The following is a 23,523-nucleotide window of genomic DNA, read 5'->3' on the forward strand; positions in this document are numbered from 1 at the left end:
CCAGACACGAGATTCCCAAAGCAAGCGCTCTACTCGGAACTCCTTCACGGCAAACGAGCCAAAGGTGGGCAGCGGAAACGTTACAAGCACGCCCTGAAAGCCTCCCTGATAAAGTGCAACATCCCCACTGACACCTGGGAGACCCTGGCCAAAGACTGCCCTAAGTGGAGGAAGCGCATCCAGGAGGGCATGCAGAATACAAGCACAGGCAGCGGAAAGAGCGTGCGGCAAACCAGTCCCACCCACCCCTTCCCTCAACAACTGCCCCACCTGTGACAGAGACTGTGGTTCTCGTTTTGGACTGTACAGCCACCTAAGAACTCATGTTAAGAGTGGAAGGAAGTCTTCCTCAATTCCGAGGGACTGCCTGTGATGATGATGATGTGGGCCTGGAGTCACATATAGGTCAGACCAGGAAAGGTTGGCAGATTTCCTTCCCTAAAGGACATTAGTGAACCAGGTGGGTTTTTACAACAATCCATTAGTTTCATGGTCACCATACCGACACTAGCATTTTATTCCAGAATTATTTAATAAACTGAATTTAAATTCCCCAGCTGCCGTGGTCAGATTTGAACTCGTGTCTCTGGATCATTTGTCTAGGCATCTGGATTAGTAGTCCGGTGATGTTACCACTATGCTACCTTTTCCAGCAACTGCAGCAACTCGCCACGGCATCTTCAGCAGCATTCCCAAACCCCCAAACTCTACCACCGAGAAGGACAAGGGCAGCAAGCACATGGGAACACCACCACCTCCACGTTTCCCTCGTAGTCACACACCATCCTGATTTGGAAGCATATTTCCGTTCGTTCATCATCGCTGAGTCAAAATCCTCTATTACAGCACGGTGGGAGTACCATCCACCACATGGAATTCAGAAGAATGAGAGGTGATCTTAATCGTAACATACAAGATTATGAGGGGGCCTGACAAGGTGGATGCAGAGAGGATGTTTCCACTGATAGGGGAAAGTAGAGCTAGCGGGCATAATCGTAGAATAAGGGGCCGCCCATTTAAAACTGAGATGAGGAGGAATTTCTTCTCTGAGGGTTGTAAATCTGTGGAATTCGCTGCCTCAGAGCGCTGTGGAAGTTGGGACATTGAATAAATTTAAGACAGAGATAGACAGTTTCTTAACTAATAAGAGGATAAGGGGTTATGGGGAGCGGGCAGGGAAGTAGACCTGAGTCCATGATTGGATCAGCCATGATCGTATTAAATAATGGAGCAGGCTCGAGGGGCCATATGACCTACTCGTGCTTCTTCTGTTCTTATGGACTGCAACGGTTCAAGAAGGTGGTTCCAGGGCAATTAGAAATGGGCAATAAATGATTGCCTTGCCAGTGACGCCCACATTCCGTGAATTAATAAAAAAAGAAGGTACAGCACGGGTTAGATACAGAGTAAAGCTCCCTCTACACTGTACCATCAAACACTCCCAGGACAAGTACAGCATGCGTTAGATACAGAGTAAAGCTCCCTCTACACTGTACCATCATACACTCCCAGGGCAGGTACAGCACGGGGTTAGATACAGAGTAAAGCTCCCTCTACACTGTACCATCAAACACTCCCAGGGCTGGTACAGCACGGTTAGATACAGAGTAAAGCTCCCTCTACACTGTACCATCAAACACTCCCAGGGCAGGTACAGCACAGGTTAGATACAGAGTAAAGCTCCCTCTACACTGTCCCATCAAACACACCCAGGGAAGTGTCGAGGGAGTTTATTCTGTATGTAAATTGTACTGTCCCTGCCCCGGGAAATCCAGAAGCTGACAAGAGGTGCTCTGACTGACAGAGGTTGAGCATCAGCTATTATCTTATCGAATGACGGAGCAGGCTCGAGGGGCCATATGGCCGACTCCTGCTCCTAATTCTTATGTTCTAATAAAATGTCCTGTTCCCCGGCACTGACATCCATCACCTCAATGAGCACAAAGATTCACCTACAGAAGTTAACACAAACCCATCAGTCACTCCCGGGACCACAGATACTGAGGGACAGGGAGTGTCCTGGACAATAACATTTCTCACTCAATAAGGTATACATTGATCCTGTACCTCTCCCCATTAATCCTGGGCTCCACATGGGTCGAATCCTGCTCCTGTTTCTCTTCCTGTAACAGCACTGAGCTAAACCCAGCCCATAATGAGCAGGGCTCAGGGAGGTTGGTTGCTGGGCACTGCAGTGATGTCATAAAGCAGGGCCATTCAGCCAGCAGGTCCTCTCCTTGTCCCTTTAAAGGTGGAGAGCTGGGACATCCTGTCTCAACACACACCCCCACCCCTGTTCATACTGAGAATCCCTGGGGAAGGCCCAGGGCCCAGCGTGTGGAACACAACCAAGGGATAAAGGGGAGAGCTGGGACATCCTGTCTCAACACACACCCCGCCTGTTCATACTGAGAATCCCCGGGGAAGGCCCAAGGACCCAGAGTGTAGAACACAACCAAGGGGGAAAAGGGAGGAGAGCTAGGACACCCTGTCTCAAAACATCCCCCTGTTCATACTGAGAAACCCCAGGGAAGGCCCAGGGCCCAGAGTGTAGAACACAACCAAGGGGGAAAGAGTAGAGAAGTGGAGCTAAATCAAGGAGATGGGACTGAGAGCCACCAAGCTTCAGTTTTGGAGCCTGTAGACTTCAGGAGGGACAGACTGAGTTCGGTAGTTTTAGGATCCAGGGAGAGAACAAGGAGCAGATGGGGAGACTGGTGTGGATTCCAGCACAGTGAGGATGTAGCGGGGAGGAAGATTGTGTTGGGCCGTGTATTAGTGGTGTAGGAGGGACAAGGGAGAAAAGGTCAGAGGAACAATTACTGCAGCAGTGTCCATAAATAGTGAGAGAAAGAGAAGGTGGGGGTTAGAGTGGACCATGGACAGGCTGTTAAACTGTCTGTTTGCTGTGACCAGCTTTTCTTCTGTTTAAAATTAGCCTCCTGTAGCCCAGTGACACAAACAGCCCATTAAACGCCACCAATGTCCTTTGGTCTGGTGAGGTCTCCCTTTGTGAAACATTGGCTGTTGTTAAAGCTTCTCATTCTGACACCCTCACAGTGAGAAATGAGCTTCAGAACTGCCGATACCGTCAGCTTTAAGGAGATATTTCGCTTTGGAGATCGGATCGCTCATTGAGTTTGACTCAATTGATGTTAAACGAACAATGCCATTTGCCTTGTGACAATAACAGATTATCAGAATAATTCCCTTAGGTTAAAATCCAATATTACAGGGACTCACTGCCCTGGATGGTTGGACTGGACCCTGTTATATAATAGAAATTTATGTCCTGTCAGATTTGGCCATCTTGTAAATCCACCTTTTAAAAAGTTGTGGGAACTCAGTCCTGAAATGGATTCCATGCAGTCTGTAACAAGTGCTCAATCAGCTCGTCTATTGTCGAGACATCAAGGACTCGACACACTGAGTGTATGTGAAACAAACCTGATTTATTTGACATTGATACAGATTAAACTCCAGCCCAGTTATAGGGATTACTAACATCAGCTTTACCAAACCCCGACTGGCCGAATGAACATGGTTCAAGCCTAGATATGATCAACAGCAACAGTAGCAGCAGAATCCAACCCCTATACTCACTTGTGAACTCGCTGGTGTGTCAGCAGGTTGGATAAATTAGTGAATCCCTTTTCACACTCAGGGCAGATGAATGGCCTCCACCCCAGTGTGAATTCGCTGGTGTGTCAGCAGATCCTTTGTGCTTTTAAAGCTCTTCTCACAGTCAGAACATTTAAAAGGTCTTTTATCAGTGTGAACAAGCTGGCGTGTCCTGAGGTTGGATGACTGAGTGAATCTCATCCCACACACCAAGCAGAACGGCTTTTTCCCAGTGTGAACTCGTTTGTGGGTCAGCAGGTTAGATGAACGATTGAATCCCTTCTCAACACCGAGCCTGTGAATGACCTTTCCCTGGTGTGAACTTGCTGGTGTTTCAGTAAGTTGGGTGAGTGAGCAAATGTCTTTGCGTAGTTAGAGCACCTAAACGATCACTCGCCAGTGTGAACTTGCTGGTGTTTCAGTAAGTTGGGTGAGTGAGCAAATGTCTTTGCGTAGTTAGAGCACCTAAACGATCATTCGCCAGTGTGAACTCGCTGGTGTGCCAGGGTGTGGTTGGATTGAAAAAATCCCCTCCCACACTGAGCAGCTATAAATTTGCTGGTGTTTTGCAGATACGATAATTTTTTGGAAGTCTTCAGACAGTGAGAGCAACTGAACGGTCTCTCCCCAGTGTGACTGCGTCGATGAATTTCCACAGTCCCCATATTTCCACGGTTTCTCCGTGTTGCGGCTGTCGTTGTGTCACTCCAGGTTGGATGATCAGTTGAAACCACATCCAAACACAGAACATGTATACGGTTTCTCCCCACTGTGAATGGTGCGATGTTTTTTCAGGCTGTGTAACCGGTTAAAGCTCTTTCCACAGGCAGTGCACTGGAACACTCTCACTCAGGTGTGTGTGTGTGTGTCTCGGTGCTTCCCCAGTCACACTGATGTTTGAAATTTTTTCCCACAGACAGAACAGACAAACTTTTCTCCTTCCACATTCAAAGGCCGATGATATTAGGGCCCTGATGAATGGAGTGACTCTGTCAGACCTTGATGTGATGTTGGGTTTGAGTGTGCAGTCTGTAAATGCTGCCCTTCTCGCAGCCTGTAACAGTTTACAAAAGCCATCACTGAGAGTCCAGGATAGAAACTCACAGCATTGACCTGGAAATTCCCGCCTCCCCGGGTCTGTACGGAGTGTGTACGGACCCAGGAAGGCATCGCAAAAGCCGGTTTTCAGCACACAATGCGCATGAGCTGAAAACCGGCTTTTCCGATCTCGGGATCCAACGCCCATCAGGAGCGAGGAAATTTGCATAGGCAAGCTGGCGGGATTACCCATATTGCCCAGCAAATGTCCTCAACCCTCTTGCACCTGATAAAAGCAGGTGCATAGCCTACAACTACAGGAGTAAGAATTTTAAAACAGACTTAAAACCTAGAAAATAAAATTTTAAAAACACTTTATTTTTAAAAACCCTGCCCAATACGTTAAATTTATTTTAAACCATAATTTAAAAAACCTTTTTAAAAACTCGGGAAAAAAATTTCTCCAAGATATTTATTAACTTCGATTTCAATTAATTTTAATTATGGTGTGTTTTTAATTTTTTATTTAGTGTTATTGTGTTTTTTTTCTCAATTTATAGGAATGAGAAGTCGGAGATACAGAGTTCCCATTGCTATTAATTGAGAATACTGAACCTGATTGGTTGAGCAGTCACACGTGACCTCATCTTCTGGGTGGGAACCTGGAGGACGGGAGCGTGCTTCGCAGCGCGGGAAGAGAAGGCCTCCCCACCGGAATCCCACGCTCCTCCGGGACCACCGTAGATATTTTTCAGGTCGGAGGCATCCACCCACGGGAAGTCTCCGACTGCAATTTCTGGGCCATTCTCTCCTCCTGGTCCCTGCCCAAGGGGGGCGCGCATGCGCCCTGCTGCCCCCTGAGCCGACCAAGATGGCAGCCATTGCCCCGGGCCTGTCACCGGGAGAAAGCCCCGCAGCTGCCGGGGGCCCCACTCGGGGCAAACGCCGGACCTGCAGCTTCTTGTTCTGGACCTGAGGCCTACAGCGGGTGTGTGTAAAGCGGATGATGCGGAGTGTTTTCTCGGGTGGCTGGGCCTGGGCCCGCACTCGGGCTGTGTGAAGCCCGCGTTCCCCCCCGGGGTTTATTAATCTGCTCCCTTCCTCCTGCCCATCTCTCACCCGTCGCACATGCTCAGCTCACACTGCCCGGCTGATTGATGGCAACTCTCGACTGATGGGAAGAGCGGGGGTGGGGCTGGATGACCGACCGAGCAGTTGGTCCTCCAACCAATCGGAGTGTGTGAGGGGAAGGGCTTGCTGGCCCCCAGTGGGTGAGGCTGAGCTCGGCAGGCAGGGCTTGTGGCCCCAGTGGGCCAGGCCGAGCCCGGATCTCCCTCACTGTCTGAGCATACGCCGGTGGTGGAGACGGACTTTGGTCAGACAGGCAGTTGCGGGAGACGGGAGGAGATTGTGGTCGCAGGGCAGGATTTGAACCCACGGCTGGGCTGGGAAGGTCTGTAGACACCTGGTGTCAGACTCAGGCCCCGTATTAGAGCTCACAGGCTGTGGTGACAGGCCCGGGTGAGCGGTGTCACTGGCCGCCATCTTGCACAGGGCGGGATCTGGGAGCATGCATGGCCATCTTGGTGCAGGAACAGAGAGTGGGCGGGGCTTCAAGGTCTCCATTCCCTACTGGATCCTAGTGCCCGGAAGATGTAGCATCCTGGGTAACAGGTTTTTCGCCATCTTAGAATCAGTGACTGGTTACAGCATGGAAGGCCATTTGGCCCATCTAGTCCATGTCGGCTCTCTGCAAGAGCTTCATCTAGTCCCACTCCCCTGCTCTTTCCCCGTAGCCCTTCAGATTTCTCTCTTTCTGGTACTTATCAAATTCCCGTGATTGAGTCTGCGAATGGGCTAAGGTTTGGCAGATGGAATACAATGTCAGAAAGTGTGAGGTCATCCACCTTGGGAAAAAAAAACAGTAAAGGGAATATTATTTGAATGGGGAGAAATTACAACATGCTGCGGTGCAGAGGGACCTGGGGGTCCTAATGCATGAAACTCTTTTGAGTTTATCTGTAAAATAAAAAAACATTAAACCATGCCACCCGCCCTGGATGACACAGCAGACATTTACAAGGCCCTTTTTTTTCCTTTTTTGTGTTTTTTTTTGTTTTTCTTTTTTTTTGGGTGCTAAAATCACATTTTTCCAAGTGCCCCCTATAAAAGGGGAGGGGGACACTAAAAGCACCGGCAATTAAAACAAATTAAACTTTAAAACGTAAAATCAAATTAAAATTTGGTTGCCGGGCGTGATGATGTCCTTGTGCATGAATCCCAAAAGGTTAGTTTGCAGGTGCAGCAGGTAATCAGGAAGGCGAATGGAATGTTTGGCCTTCATTGCGAGAGGGATGGAGTACAAAAGCAGGGAGATCCTGCTGCAACTGTAGAGGGTATTGGTGAGGCCGCACCTGGAGTACTGCGTGCAGTTTTGGTCACCTTAAGGAAGGATATACTAGCTTTGGAGGGGGTACAGAGACAATTCATGAGGCTGATTCCGGAGATGAGGGGGTTACCTTATGATGATAGATTGAGTAGACTGGGTCTTTACTCGTTGGAGTTCAAAAGGATGAGGGGTGATCATATAGAAACATTTAAGATAATGAAAGGGATAGACAAGATCGAGGCAGAGAGGTTGTTTCCACTGGTCAGGGAGACTAGAACTAGGGGACACAGCCTCAAAATACGGGGGAGCCAATTTAAAGCGGAGTTGAGAGGGAATTTCTTCTCCCAGAGGGTTGTGAATCTGTGGAATTCTCTGCCCAAGGAAGCAGTTGAGGCTAGCTCATTGAATGTATTCAAATCACAGATAGATAGATTTTTAACCAATAAGGGAATTAAGGGTTACGGGGAGTGGGCGGGTAAGTGGAGCTGAGTCCACGGCCAGATCAGCCATGATCTTGTTGAATGGCAGAGCAGGCTCGAGGGGCTAGATGGCCGACTCCTGTTCCTAATTCTTATGTTCTTATGTACTCCAGACTATTCACATAACTGAAGTCCCTCATCCCTGGAATCATTCTCGTAAATCTTTTCTGCACCCTCTCGAAGGCCATCACATACTTATTAAAATGCGGCACCCTGAATTGGACACAATACTCCAGTTGAGGCTGAACTAGTATTTTACGCAGGTTCATCATAATATCCACACTTCTGTACTCTATACTTCTATTCATGAAGCCTAGGATCCCGTAAGCCTTTCTAACTGCTTTCTCAACCTGCGCTGCCACCTTCAGCGATTGGTTCACATATACTCCTGGGTCTCTCTGTTCACGCACCCCTTTAAAATTGTACCCTTTGGTTTATATTTCCTCTCCTCTTTCTTCCTACCAAAATGTATCACTTTTGAACTTTTCTACGATAAATTTCATCTGCCACATTTCCACCAGCCTGTCTCTGGGCTAGACTTTCCACTTTTGTGCAGATCACCCAAAAATGGCCGTTATTTGCAGCGTTGGCAATAAATATGGGTTTTGATTATCGCCCATTTTCAAAACCCCAACTTTCCATTTTATAAAATGGACATTACCGCAAGCGATCTGAAATGGGCGTTAGTGGTAAATGTTTTGACCTTCTGCCGTAAAATGTCGGCTTCCATAGCAATGCCATGGCAATGGTAATTTCCCGCATTTCAGGAGGTCGGGGTCATCAATACATGCGGAGAGGAACTGAAACTGTGTGTGGGTGTGCTGTGTGGTTGTTTGGCTGTTGTGGGAGGTAGGAGGGAGATTTACCAGCAGCAAAAAGACTTGTGAGCTCAAATAACGTTCCCACAGAGCTTTTGGGGCAAAAAAATATAGTTAAAATGGAAGGGATGGAGGAGGTAACACAGCACGCTGTGAAGACTGAGGACGCTGGTGAAAGCAGTGAGGTAGGAGATATTGGGAGGAGGAAAACGAGCTTGGAGATTCTTCAACGAGGCAAATGCCTCCCTCCTGCAGGAGGTGGAGTCATGCTGGGGTCAATTGACCCGGGGTGTGCGTGGGAAGCCCACCCCAAAAGTCTACCAGAAGATATGGGCCGACATAGCCCATAGCCATGTCGGCGACGAACGAGATGCGTAAGGATAACCAATGCCGCAATCACTGGACTGACCTTGTCGGATCTGCCAGAGTATTGCATTTATTTACATTTACTTATATTTGAATTGTAAGTGATTAAAATCAGATGTGATGTCTTGCACTTATACCGAGAATGTTTTACTCAAATCCTGCATTGACGGTGTACGGCTTCAGGTAAATAATGATCATTTTTGTAATATTCATGATTAAATCTGTCGGTTATGTATTGTATCAATCTCGGACAGTACCTAGCAATGATCTTATGCAATGATCTCATGCTATATCATGCTGGTGTTACCTTTTACAGAAGAAGCTTTCGAAGAATAGGGCCGAGCAGAGGCAAACAGGTGGGGGACCACCAGTCATCATCGAGCTCACTGACATCGAGGAGTGGGTGCTGGCACTAGTGGGGAGCCACCCTGGGTCGGCCACACAAGCAGCAGCAGAACCTGATGTGATGCCTCATGAGTAAAGTATACACCATTGCGTGATGTAAAATCAATAGGTGGCACACCCACTCATGTCCGACCAATAATATATGATAGATGATTGATAAAAGTGTTACATAAATAATGATGGCCTCTGAGAATCATTGCAATGTAGAATTTGGTCATGGTCATGAAATGTGATGGCGGTGATGATTTTGATAGCGGTGGTGCTTGTCGTGCATATGCTGAGTGTAGCGTTGGAATCACCTTGTGACCCTAACACCCCCTTCTCCTATAATAATCTCATTTATTTTTTGTATCTCAGCCAGCAGCGTAGCCCCTATGCAAGACCGCCGAGCCCAGGAGCTGGGGGTCCGGGGCCGGAGTCGCCAGACGATTGTCCATTTGGTGCTGAGGAGCACCGATCATCGCCTGGAGCTGCAGGGTACCTTCTCCACGGATGACAGTGCGGACTTCGAGGAGCGTGCATCGCCAAGCTCCATAATGCATTCGACACCGATTACATCGAGTGCTCCTGCTGCCATGCCCTCCTCCACCTTGGAGGGAGCGTGCCCAAGCACCTTGCCCCAAGGCAGCCGAGGTGTGTCCATGACGGCACTGACCACACGTAGGTTGGTTTGATGCAGCAGGTCTGCTCCACGACCAATACAACTCCTGCGGCCATTCACCTCACTTGTCCAGGAGAATTGACATAGGTCAGCAGATCTTACAGACAATGGGGAGCATATCCCAACAGCTGGCCAACATGTCCTCGACCATGACCGAGTACGTGGCGCGGATGGCAGAGGCCCTGGAGGTGATAGCCAGGAACACTGGCGGCAGAGGGCTCCCAGAGCGTGGCACTGCACCCCAAGGTGCCACACCCCCATTGCCAAATACACGAGAGCCTGGAGGAAGATCTTGCTTCTGGCTCGGAGGACGTTCCCACCTTGGGACCATCCTCTCCCGTATCCGGCCAACCAGTGGTTCTGCCGTCACCCGCCCCCGCCCCGCCCCCCCCCCCCCCCCACCAATGAAGCAATGAAGCTCCTCAGCCAAGTGGCTTGGAGTCAGGAGGGGAAGGGGTAGAGGTGGGGAGAAGCGGGGAGGAAAGGAAAGTGAGGTGAATGGCCGCAGGAGTTGTATTGGTCACAGTATTTTTATGTTGTGGTTACTATTTTATTGGGAGGTTTGGGGGAAGGGGGGTTACCTTGTTTTATTGCATTTGTGTTCTTTGATTATGAAGTTTTGTTTGAAATGTGGACACTTTTATGAATGATATAAAGGTCTTCAATTTGTTGTGGGGTGAGGTGGGGTGTTTTTTTACAGTTATAATTATGATTTTATACAAATTTTCTCATTAAATGCTTTTTATTTCACATAACCTTGTTGCGCATTGTCTCAGATAAGACCGCTTCTCCTGTAAGTGCGTGGAGTGTAAGTTCTTGTCCTCCTCCTCCTCATTGTGCCTACCCTTTGACTGGGCACATATTGCTCTTGAATATACCGTCTGCCATCTCTAGTCTGCAGCACGTGCGTAGTCATCAAGACAGGCTGAGAAATTACAGGCCCCATTACAATCACAATCAGTATTATACCGATTGTTCACAAACAATAAATTTACCTACTAAACACCTAAAATAAATTCAAATTGTCCACAGTATGATAAGATGTTTGTTCAGATGTTCAAATCACCTTACAAAACTGCACAGTGCATCAAAACTCCCCAGAACTTGAAGCAGCATTTTATATGAACTGGCCTCCGATTTACAACATGGCGTCCATACCGCTGGGTTTAGTTCAGGTGAGAGCAACTTTTTCTCAGCGGGTTTTTCGGCGAGCGATATTTTCGGTTATATGTGGCCGATGTGCCGAAAATAACACTTAGCGATATTATGGGTGTTAGTTTCACTCATTCTGATCTTTATGGCAAAAAAAAGTGGCGGGCGGTATTATTAATTCTCGGCATTAACTACATGCCAAAAGTAACGCTGGGTGATAAGTGAGCGATACACGGGCGTTAGTTTCTATTTTGTTGCTAGTTGGGCGATTTCTGGGTGTTACGCCTCATCTCAGTGTTAAAATGGTCGTTAAGTGGGTGGTATCTTGCAAAAAAAGTGGAACGTCTAGGCCTAAGTCTTTCTGATGTCTATCACTTTGCTCCTCACTGTTCACTATACTTCCAAGTTTTGTGTCATCTGCAAATTTGGAAATTGTGCCCTGTACACCCAAGTCTAAGTCATTAATATAGATCAAAAAAAGCAATGGCCCTACTACCGACCCCTGGGGAACACCACTTCCTCCAGTCTGAAAAACAACCGTTCACCACTACTCTGTGTCACTTAGCCACTTTCATATCCATGCTGCACTGTCCCTGTTATTCCACGGGCTTCGATTTTGCTGGTATTGGTAACATGGCCGGGTTCACTAAACATAAAACGCAATCTGTTAATCACTTCCAGCTATTGGGCTTAGCATGTACCCCACAGCATCTCTTCTTCCTCCAATATGTGAATAGAGCACCATGCCTGCAAACCTGGTATAAGTTTATATCCACTCAGGAAATCTATTTAAGAAAAGCCTGCAGACCGATGAGACACTGTTAAGGTGCCAGTGTGCTGCTGGTTTGCTCGGCATTTTGCCTGTAATGGACTCTGTATTTTGGTCTCCGTATTTAAGGAAGGATATACTTGCATTGGAGGCTGTTCAGTGAAGGTTCACTAGGTTGATTCTGGAGATGAGGGGGTTGTCTTATGAAGATAGGTTGAGTAGGTTGGGCCTATACACATTGTAGTTCAGAAGAATGAAAGGTGAACTTATCGAAACATAAGATTATGAGGGGGCTCGACAAGGTGGATGCAGAGGATATTTCCACTCATACGGGAAATTAAATGAGGGGACATAGTCTTAGAATAAGGGGTCGCCCAATTAAAACTGTTTGATGAGGAATTTTTTCTCAGGGTTGTAAATCTATGGAATTCTTTGCCCAAAAGAGCTGTGGAGGCTGGGTCTTTGAATATATTTAATGCGGAGATAGACAGATTTTTGAGCGGTAAGGGAGTAAAGGGTTATGGAGAGCGTGCAGGGAAGTGGAGCTGAGTCAATGATCAGATCAGTCATGATGTATTGAATGGCGGAGCAAGCCCGAGAGGCCAAATGGCTTACTCCTGCTCCTATTTCTTATGTTTCTTATGTTCTAACTGAACATTTCTCCCAGTGTAACCTTGTCTGTAATGAAATATGTGTCTTTTAATAAGCCTCAGGTCCTTGTTCATGACTGCTGCAGATTCCAGAGTTGATTCCGGAGATGAGGGGGTTCGACTTATGACGATCGGTTGAGCCTATACACATTGGAGTTCAGAAGAATGAGGTGATCTTAGTGTGGCCCTGAAGGACTGTGTCCAGGCTGAAGTTTTGTTCCCCCCTGTATGATCCTCCCCCCAGATTGTCCTTTCTCAGCTCCAGCCAGGTGATGCTAAACACTCAGGTGGGAAAGACAGCAATGTGTTGAAAGCAACACTAATTTATGTGTCGATATATCAAATATTAAACTCCAGTCCAGTTACAGGAGTTATAAACCCCAATTGTCAGAATGAACACGATTCAGTCCCGGATGTGATTAGCAGAATCCAACCACTGCAGTCACTTGTGAATTCGCTGGTGTCTCAGCAAGTGGGATGACCGACTGAATCGCTTCCCACAGTCGGAGCAGGGGAATGGCCTCTCCCCAGTGTGAACTCGCTGGTGTCTCAGCAGGTTGGATGAACGAGTGAATCCCTTCCCACAGTCAGAGCAGGGGAATGGCCTCTCCCCAGTGTGAACTTGCTGGTGTATCAGCAGGTTGGATGACTGAGTGAATCCCTTCCCACAGTCGGAGCAAGTGAACGGCCTCTCCCCAGTGTGAACTTGCTGGTGTGTCAGCAGGTTGGATGACTGAGTGAATCCCTTCCCACACTCAGAGCAGATGAACGGCCTCTCCCCAGTGTGAACTCGCTGGTGTGTCACCAGGTAGGATGATGTCGTGAATCCCTTCCCACACTCAGAGCAGACGAACGGCCTCTCTCCAGTGTGAGTGTGCTGGTGTGTCAGCAGGTTGGGTGATGTAGTGAATCCCTTCCCACATTCAGAGCAGGTGAAAGGCCTCTCCCCGGTGTGCACTCGCTGGTGTAGCAGCAGGCTGGATGACTGAGTGAATCCCTTCCCACACTCTGAGCAGGTGAACGGCCGATCCCCAGTGTGAATTCGCTGGTGTCTCAGCAGATGGGATGACCGATTGAATCCCGTCCCACAGTCGGAGCAGGTGAACGGCCTCTCCCCAGTGTGAACTCGCCAATGTATTTTCAGCTGGGACGGGTAGTTGAATCGTTTCCCACAGTCCCCACATTTACATGGTTTCTCCCCAGTGTGACTGCGCTTGTGTCTCTCCAGTTTGGATGATCGGCTGAAGCCTTGTCCACACACAGAGCACGTGTACCGTTTCTCCCCACTGTGAACGATGTCTTCTGCTTCCATGGTCAAAAGCTGATAATATTCCGGTCCCAATGTATCGAGTGACTGTCAGATCTTGAGGTGATCTTAGGTTTGAGCTTCCAGTCTACAAATCCTCCCCTTTTAACACCCTGTAAAGTGAATTTCAAAGAGGAAAAAGTGAGTGAGAGAGAACCACAAAAACACAAAGGCAGGTTGTGAAATTGAGCTTAATGAATCTGGTCATTTGTGGGGCCGGCAAGAGAAAAAAGTGACCACGAGAGCTGCCAGTTTGTCGTAAAAACACATCTGGGTCATGATTGTCCATCAGGGAAGGGAACCCACCTCCCATGACAGTCCCACATGGGAAATTGTTGGTCCCACTGGGCCCAGAAGTACTGGGGGTGAAACCCAGCAGCTTCTCCCTCCTCCCCGCTCCAACTCAAACTGATGCAACAAACAGACCCACACAGGAGGTCAGGGAGAGACTTCCACATCCAGCGCCCTCCCTGATAGAGCGACTGGGAATTGCTGGGCCTGCTGCATAAATGCAAGTTGTTGTCTTACTGGTGTGGGGGTGGCACTCTCCCTGGGGTTTGCTGGTGCCGGGCCTGGCGGCTCTGACTCAGGGCCCAAGAGCCGCACTCGGTGTTGCCCGAGAGCCGCACTCGGTGTTGTCTGGGGCCTGAGAGCCGCACTTGGTGTTACCCGGGGCTTGAGAGCCGCACTCGGTGTTGCTGAGGCTCCGCTCGCTCCGCTCAGTCTCAGGAAAGCGCTCTCCGGAGACCAGCCCTTCCTGCACCAACACGCTGCCCCCCTGCTGATGGAGATAGGGCATATTTCCACACATGGAGCACTCTGGGTAAGATCATCTGCCATTATCGGGGAGTGGTACAGCACAGAAGATGGCCATTTGGCCCATCGTGTCAATGCTGGCTCTTTTGTGGAGCTGTTCAATGGCTCTTCCCCCTTTGCTTGGTATATTTTTCCCTTCAAGTTTTTATCCAATTCCGTTTTGAAAGTTACTATTCAATCTGCTTCCACCACTCTTTCAGACAGTGCATTCTAGATGATAACAACTCGCTGGGTAACAAACGATCCAACATCTCACCTCGGGTTCTTTTGCCAATCATCGGAACTCTGACTCCTCTGGTTACCTACAATAATGCCACTGGAAACAAAATTGTTCATGATTTTGTACATCCCTTATCAAAACTCCTGTTACCCTTTACTGCTCTCCGGAGAAAACCTTCTCCAGTTCTCCACAACACTGAAGTTGTTCATCCCTGGGACCATTCCTTCTGCAACCTCTCTAAAAGCTTGGCATTATTCCAAAGTTTGGAGCTCAGAATTGAACACAATACTCGAGCTGAGGCCTAACCAGTGTTTTATAAATGTTTATTTCTCTGATGGGGTTTAAAGGGCGAGGTCCATCCAGTCAGTTAGAAGTGTCAATCAGACTGTGAACCTAATGAAGCGCATTTGGAGTAGAGAGCCAGGGACACGCTGTATAATCAGGCACACGCCTGCACAGCCCACACATCACTTCTTTCCCATTTGGCGCAAAAGAAATTATGATATATGATATGCAACAATTCATTTGATTTGATTTCAAATAGTTTCGTATACAAATTGAATCATGTTTCTATGATTGTTTCTCAACTCAGATTCAAGGCCTCAATTTTTCTCTGTACAGTCACACGATTCCAATGCTGGGACTGTACATGGGGATTCTAAACCCTGGGACTGTATCTGGGGATTCTAAACCGTGGGACTGTACATGAGGATTCTAACCCTAGGACTGTACATGGGGATTCTAACCCTGGGACTGTACATGGGGATTCTAACTCTGGGACTGTATCTGGGGATTCTAAACCGTGGGACTGTACATGAGGATTCTAACCCTGGGACTGTACATGGGGATTCTAACCCTGGGACTGTACATGGGGATTCTAACCCTGGGAGTGTACATGGAGATTTGAACCCTGGGATTGTACATGGGGATTCTAAACCTGAGACTGTACATGGGGATTCTTACCCTGGGATTGTACATGGGGATTCTAACCCTGGGAGTCTACATGGGGATTCTAATCCTGGGAGTGTACATGGGGATTCAAACCCAGGACCAAGAACTGGAAGGGCAGATTTGGCTAGATAGCTCTTTGTCGGCAGGCATGGACACGATGGGCTGAAATGGTCTCCTTTCTGCTGTATATTTATATTATTCTATGAACCCTGGGACTGTACATGGGGATTCTAAACCTAGGACTGTACATGGGATTTCAACCCTGGGATGATACATGGGGATTGCAGCTTTGGGACTGTACTCCATTATTAAGGAAGCAGCAGCGGGACAGGTGGAAAAGCACAATTCAATCAAGCAGACTCAGCATAGTTTTATGAAAGGAAAATCATGTTTGACAAATTTGCTGGAGATCTTTCAGGATGTAATGAGCAAGGTGGATAAGGGGAAACCAGTGGATGTTGTTTAGTTGGATTTCCAGAAGGCGTTCAATAAGGTGCCACATAAGAGCTCACGGGGTTGGGGGTAATATATGAGCATGGATAGAGGATTGGCGAACTAACAGAAAATAGAGTCAGGATAAAAGGGTCATTTTCCGGTGGCAAGTAGTGACTAGTGGGGTGCCGCAGGGATCAGTGCTGAGTCCTCAACTACTTACAATCTATATTAATGACTTGGATGAAGGGACCGAGTGTAATGTAGCCACGTTTGCTGATGATACAAAGATGGATGGGAAAGAAAATTGTGAGGACACAAAAAATCTGCAAAGGGTTATAGACAGGCTAAGTGAGTGGTCAAAAATTTGGCAGATGGAGTATAATGTGGGAAAATGTGAGGTTATCCACTTTGGCACAAAAAAATAGAAAAGCAAATTATAATTAAATTGGAGAAAAATTGCAACCTGCTGCAGGAGACCTGGGGGTCCTCGTACATGAAACACAAAAAGTTAGTATGCAGGTTCAGCAAGTAATCAGGAAGGCAAGTGGAATGTTGGCCTTTATTGCAAGGGGGATAGAGTAAAAAGCAGAGAAGTCCTGCTACAACTGTATAGGGTGTTGGTGAGGCCACAGCTGGAGTACTGCATGCAGTTTTGATCTCCATATTTAAGGAAGGATATACTTGCACTGGAGGCTGTTCAGAGAAGGTTCACTAGGTTGATTCCGGAGATGAGGGTGTTAATTTATGAAGATAGGTTGAGTAGGTTGGGCCTCTACTCATTGGAGTTCAGAAGAATAAGAGATGATCTTATTGAAACATAAGATAATGAGGAGACTCAACAAGGTGGATGCAGAAGGATATTTCCACTCATTGGGGAAACTAAAACTAGGGCCATAGTCTCAGAATAAGGGGCTGCCCATTTAAAACTGAGATGAGAAATTTCTTCTCTGACGGTTGCAAATCTATGAAATTCTCTGCCCCAGAGAGCTGAGGAGGCTGGGTCATTGAATATATTTAAGGTGGAGATAGACAGATTTTTGAGCAATAAGGGAGTAAAGGTTATGGGGAGGGGACAGAGAAGTGGAAGTGAGTCCATGATCAGATCAGCCATGATTTTATTGAATGGCAGAGCCGGCTCCAGGGCCCAAATGACCTACTCCTGCTCCTCTTTCTTATGTTATGTTCTTCTGAGATAATAACCCTGGGACTGTTCACGGGTATTCCAACCCTGAGACTGTACATGGGGATTCTAACCCTGGGAGTGTACCGCTCTGGGGCTTTCCTGTTACAATTGTCTGGCATGTAAACTGTAAGCTTAGCACTGAGCAGCGCCTTTAGGAGAGAGGGTAAGAATTCCGAGGTGTCCAGAGTGAGAATAAAATAACTAAGTTGTTGCTTTCACCACGAGGACCGGTTGGAAAGACACTAACGCATTTCACATTGCTCCTGCACCAAGATGGCCGCGCATGTGTTTGGTTGCTCACTGAAGCAAGATGGCGAACCACCGAACTTGCCTTCCTGTGCAAAGATGGCCGCCATTACCTTGGGCCTGTGACCGGGAGAAAGCCTCGAAGCTGCAATCGCCGATATTCAGGTTGTTATTCCGGGCTTCCGACGGGCACCAATTGTTTATGAAGCCTTCCCGACTACCCGATGGTCCATTACTCCCCTCTGCCACGCTGAAAATGGCCGCTTGTACAGAACAGATTCTCACTGAGTCCGTTCCGCCATTACACGCACCGCGCATGCCCTACACAAAGCCAGGTCCCACGCTTGCGCACTGGGATCCTGTAGTGTGAGTTCAGCACATTCTCCGTGCCGGGAATGCTGGGTAAATACGCCGCCATCGGAAGATCCTGTTAGTGAATGGAATCGGATTTACTGTGATTGCATTGGGCACTGAATCATGTTCATTCTGGCAGTTAGACTTTGTTTCGACTGCTCTTAATAACCCCTATAACCGTGGTGGAGATTGATTATAAATATTAAATAAATCAGCTTGTTTCAAACACCGTGTGTTGAATATTTGATTTCGCCATAATAAGAGGAGACTAATTAATGTTCTCTTCCCTTCCATTTTGGGCCTTTTCTTCCTCGAGATTATTTCACTTCTCACGCAGTTCATCTTTTACCACATCAAATCCCAAGCTTCTTTCGTTTGAGTATACGGTTTGTGGGTGTCATGGACTGAACCGGAGTGTCTCACTTTACACTCATTTGACATTCCTTTCAACCAACCCTCGAAAGAACTATCTTACTGAAGACTGGAAATCTGCTATTTTCTGTATTGTTTAACCATTTTTGAATGCAGTTAGTAGAACTCCAAATATACTGCATGTGATCGCCTTTGAAATGTTCTGATCTTTGTAATTGTATTTGCTAATTTTGATGGGTTAGTTAATTACAATTACTTGTTACTAACATACCGTGCAGTATTACTTGCATCCAAATAATTGTTTAACTACTTCCTTATCATGTCTTTAGTTCCCCCTCTGATCTCCGTTTCCACTTGTGGGGAAATCTAGAACTAGGTGGCACCATCTGAGAATAAGAGGTCGCCCATTTAAAACGGAATTGAGGAGGAATTTCTTCTCTCAGAGGTTCGTGATCTTTGAAATTCTCTACCCCAGAGAGCAGTGGAGGGTGAGTAATTGAATATATTTAAGTTGGAGATGGACTGATTTTTAAAGGATAGGGGAGTCAAGGGTAATGGGGAGAGAGCAGGGAAGTGGAATTGAGGCCAAGATCAGATCAGCCATGATCTTATTGAATGCTCCTATTTCTTATACCCAGCCCCTAACCAAGGCTAAGAACATAATAGGTTTAGAGGTTAGTGGTTGTGGCTACTTGTTACGATTGGGATTTGTGGTTAGGGCAGTCAATAGGATATTCGGCTTAGGATATAGAGATTAACTTAGAAAGCACTATTGGCAATATAAGTGTCATTGGATGTGCCAATTTCCATTTCATGTTTTTAACCGCACACAGACGAGTCACAAAACAGCCTCACAATGTGTTCATTCAAGGAACCTTCTTTCCTGCGCAAGCCTCATTTCCTCCCTTCTTTCACATAGAAACATAGAAAATAGGTGCAGGATCAGGCCGTTCAGCCCTTCGAGCCTGCACCACCATTCAATATGATCATGGCTGATCATGCAACTTCAGTACCCCACTCCTGCCTTCTCTCCATTCCCCCTGATCCCTTTAGCCATAAGGGCCACATCTAACTCCCTTTTGAATATATCCAACGAACTGGACTCAACAACTTTCTGTGGTAGAGAATTCCACAGGTTCACAATTCTCTGGGTGAAAAAGTTTCTCATCTCGGTCCTATATGGCTTCCCCCTTATCCTTAGACTGTGACCCCTGCTAGAAAGCCTCAGACCTGAGACTGCCACATGTTCAGTCCTGCAGACGGCGATGCGCCATTTTGCCCGCTGTTCCAGCCCGTCACTGTTCCATTCCCGGGCCCTCCGTGTGTGATACAAAGTCTGGGACTGAGCCGCTCGCTCTCAATCTATGAGCTCAACACAGCCCCGTTATCCCAGTGACAGAGCGTGGCCGCGGTAACACGGGCAACCCTCCTGTTCCTCACCGTCACTCACACAACGGCCCCGCCCCGGTAACACGGGCAACCCTCCTGTTCCTCACCGTCACTCACACACCGGCCCCGCCTCGGTAACCCGGGCAACCCTCCTGTTCCTTACCGTCACTCACACACCGGCCCCGCCTCGGTAACCCGGGCAACCCTCCTGTTCTTCACCGTCACTCACACAACGGCCCCGCCCGGTAACCCGGGCAACCCTCCTGTTCCTCACCGTCACTCACACACCGGCCCCGCCTCGGTAACCCGGGCAACCCTCTTCTCCTCACCGTCACTCACGCCCCGGTGTCCCGGGCAACCCTTCTGTTCCTCACCGTCACTCGCACACTGGCCTGCGCCAGCCGCTCGGCCAGCGCAAGAGGCAAACCCCGCCCACTGGGACTCCCCGGATTCACGGCAGGAGCGACATTGCGCCTGCGTGGGGGAGCAAGAATACTTCACTGCAGCGCCGCCAGTGGTGGGAGGACTACATCGCAACATAGCAACAGGAGGTGGCCCTTCAGCCCCTCCAACATGTTCCACCATTGAACTGGGTCACGGCTGATCTGTACCTTGACTCCATGGGCCTTCCTTGGTTCCAGAATCTTAATGCCCAACAAACATCTAATAATCTCAGTTTTGACATTTTCAAATGAACCCCAAACTCAACAGCATTTTGGGTGGAGAAAGTTCCAGATTTCCACTAATACAAAAGCAAAATACTGCAGAGGAAGGAAATCTGAAATAAAACAGAAAATGAGATGGTGTATATCTGCTGGGCTCTGCCTCAGACTGGAGTCACCTCTTCGATCAAACCCCTTCTAATCTTACAACATAGGAGGCCATTTAGCCCATCCAGTCTGTACTGGTTGGTGAAAAGCTGTCCCAACTAAGCTCACACCCCAGCGTTGTCCCCAAAACCCTGAAAATGGGTCCTCTTCAAGTACAGGTCCAATTGCTTTTTGAAAGTTCCTATGGAGTTTGCTTCCACCAGTCTCTCAGGTGGTACATTCCAGATCTGAAACCTCTGCATAAAACACATTCTCCTAATTCCACTCTAGTTCCTTAGCCGATTATTTTAAAACTGTGACCTTTGTTTACAGCCCAACTGGTCAGAGGAAATATTTCTTCAGACTTGCTCTATAAAAATCTCTCGCAATTTTGAATAACTCTGTTGGATCTCCCCTGAACCGTTTCTGCTCTAAAGGCAAGAATCCCAACTTATAGAAACATAGAAAAGAGTTGCAGGAGTAGGCCATTTCGCTCTTCGAGCCTACACCACCATTCAATATGATCATGGCTGAGCATGTTTGCAACTTCAGTCCTCCATTCCTGCTTTCTCTCCATACCCCTTGATCCCTTTAGCCTTAAGGGCCACCACTAACTCCTTTTGAATATATCTAACGAACTGGCCTCAACAACTTTCTGTGGTAGACAATTCCACAGGTTCAGAATTCTCTGAGTGAAGAAGTTTCTCCTCATCTCGGTCCTAAATGGCTTATCCCCTTATCCTTAGACTGTGACCCCTGAGTCTGGACTTTCCCAACATCGGGAACATTCTTTCTGTATCTAATCTGTCCAATCCTGTCAGAATTGTATATGTTTTTATGAGATCCCCTCTCATTCTTCTAAATTCCAGTGAATATAAGCCTAGTCGATCCAATCTTTCTTGATAGGTCAGTCCCGCCATCCCAGGAATCAGTCTGGTGAACCTTCGCTGCACTCCCTCAATAGCAAGAATGTCCTTCAAGTTAGGAGACCAAAACTGTACACAATACTCCAGGTGTGGCCTCACCAAGGCCCAGCATAACTGCAGTAAGACCTCCCTGCTCCTATACTCAAATCCTCTCGATATGAAGGCCAACATGCCATTTGCCGCCTTCACCACCTGCTGTACCTGCATGCCAACTTTCAATGACTGATGTACCATGACACCCAGGTCTCTTTGCACCTCCCCTTTTCCTAATCTGTCACCATTCAGGTAATATTCTGCCTTCCTGTTTTTGCCACCAAAGTGGATAACATCACATTTATCCACATTATACTGCATCTGCCATGCATTTGCCCACTCACCTAACCTGTCCAAGTCACCCTGCAGCCTCTTAGCTTCCTCCTCACAGCTCACACTGCCACCCAGCTAAGTGTCATCTGCAAATGTAGGGATATTACATTCAATTCCTTTGTCGAAATCATGAATGTATATTGTAAATAGCTGGGGTCCCAGCATAGAAACATAGAAAATAGGTGCAGGAGTAGGCCATTCGGCCCTTCAAGCCTGCACCACCATTCAACAAGATCATGGCTGATCAGCCACCCCAGCACCTCCCCCCATCCCCCGACCCCCCCCATCCGCATGGAACCTTCCAGCACCCCACCAGTCACTGCCTGCCGTTCTGAAAGGAACCCGTTTATTCCTACTGTTTGCTTCCTGTCTGCCAACCAGTTCTCTATCCATGTCAATACATTACCCCCAATACCATGTGCTTTAATTTTTCACATCTCTTGTGTGGGACCTTGTCAAAAGCCTTTTGAAATTCGAAATACACCACATCCACTGGTTCTCCCTTATCCACTCTATTAGTTACATCCTCAAAAAATTCTGGAAGGTTGGTCAAGCATGACTAATCTCTCCACATAATTGAAGTCTCAGGTATCACCCTGGTAAACCTCCTCTGTACCCTCTCCAACACCTTGGTATTCTTCTTAATGTGTGTTGCTCAGAATTGTACACAATACTCCAGCCTCACCACTGATTTGTAATGGGTTAGCATTGAACTCCTTGTTTTTATGTTTAGTGCTCCATTTACAAAGTGAAAGATCCCATACACTCTCTTAAATGTCTTATCAGCTTACCCTTCCATCTTCAAACATTTGTGGATATTTACCCCCAGGTCTCTGCTCTTACATCCCCTCAAAATAGTACCGTCTGCATTATACTGCCTCTCCATGTTGAACTTCCCAAAGTGTATCATTTCACACTGAGCTATAATAAATTGTATCTGCCATGTTTCAGTCCAGTTCACCAGTCTGTCTGTGCCTTTCTAAAGTCTGCTGTGATCCTGCTCACCATTTACTACAATCAACTTTCTTGCCCTCAGCAAATCCCGATAGCGAAGACCAGGTCATTTAAAATATAACCAGAAAAGCAAAGGCATCAATTGCGACACCTGGTTGACCCAATGTAAACTTCTCCACAGTTGGAGAAACATCGGTCCACCACTGCTCTCTGCCCCCTGTCCCTCAGCTAATTACATATCCAATTTACCACTGTCCCTTTAACACCATGTGCTTCAATTTTACAAACCAGTCCATTATGTGATACTTTATCAAATGGCTTTTGAAAGTCCATGTCTCCAACCTCTACTGCACTTACCTCAACACTGTGATACTTAATTTACTCTAAAAACACACACGATTCAATGTGACTGTGTTCAGAGACAGAAACTGATCTTATTTCATGTCCTACTGCACGACCTCCTGCTGGATAATTGTGCTCGGTGGTCAGACTCTCCCAATCTCATTCCCATCATTTCCTGCCTTACCTTGTAATCTTTGTGTACTGTCTACAGGACCAGTGTGTATCTGAGTCAATGGGGCTCTCTCTGACCTTTCTCCCGAGTCCATCGCCAGTGTGTATATGAGTCAATGGGACTCTCTCTGACCTTTCTCAGTGGTCCATGACCAGGACCAGTGTGTATCTGAATCAATGAGGCTCTCTCTGACCTTTCTCAGTGGTCCATGCCCAGGACCAGTGTGTATCTGAATCAATGGGGCTCTCTCTGACCTTTCTCAGTGGTCCATCCCCAGGACCAGTGTGTATCTGAATCAATGGGGCTCTCTCTGACCTTTCTCCGCAGTGCATCC

The 23,523-nt window shown here is 47.5% G+C and overlaps 1 protein-coding gene across 5 annotated transcripts in view; it reads right to left on the reverse strand.

The window, feature by feature from the left end:
- Positions 1-10,454: 10,454 nt before the first annotated feature.
- LOC139248262 (zinc finger protein 551-like) overlaps positions 10,455-23,523 on the reverse strand; it is a 362,606-nt gene continuing 349,537 nt past the window's right edge. For 2 of the 5 annotated variants that reach the window (XM_070872035.1, XM_070872033.1), the window contains one exon: positions 10,455-13,767. In XM_070872035.1, coding sequence (XP_070728136.1) covers positions 12,791-13,660 — 870 coding nt within the window. In that variant the 5' untranslated portion in view covers positions 13,661-13,767 and the 3' untranslated portion in view covers positions 10,455-12,790. Of the gene's footprint in view, positions 13,768-14,726; positions 14,787-17,618; positions 17,799-23,523 lie in introns of those variants that run through there. The other 3 variants (XM_070872034.1, XM_070872037.1, XM_070872038.1) reach the window with 3 other exon arrangements.

The sequence above is a fragment of the Pristiophorus japonicus genome, unplaced genomic scaffold, assembly GCF_044704955.1.
Source record: "Pristiophorus japonicus isolate sPriJap1 unplaced genomic scaffold, sPriJap1.hap1 HAP1_SCAFFOLD_29, whole genome shotgun sequence".
Taxonomy (NCBI): domain Eukaryota; kingdom Metazoa; phylum Chordata; class Chondrichthyes; family Pristiophoridae; genus Pristiophorus; species Pristiophorus japonicus.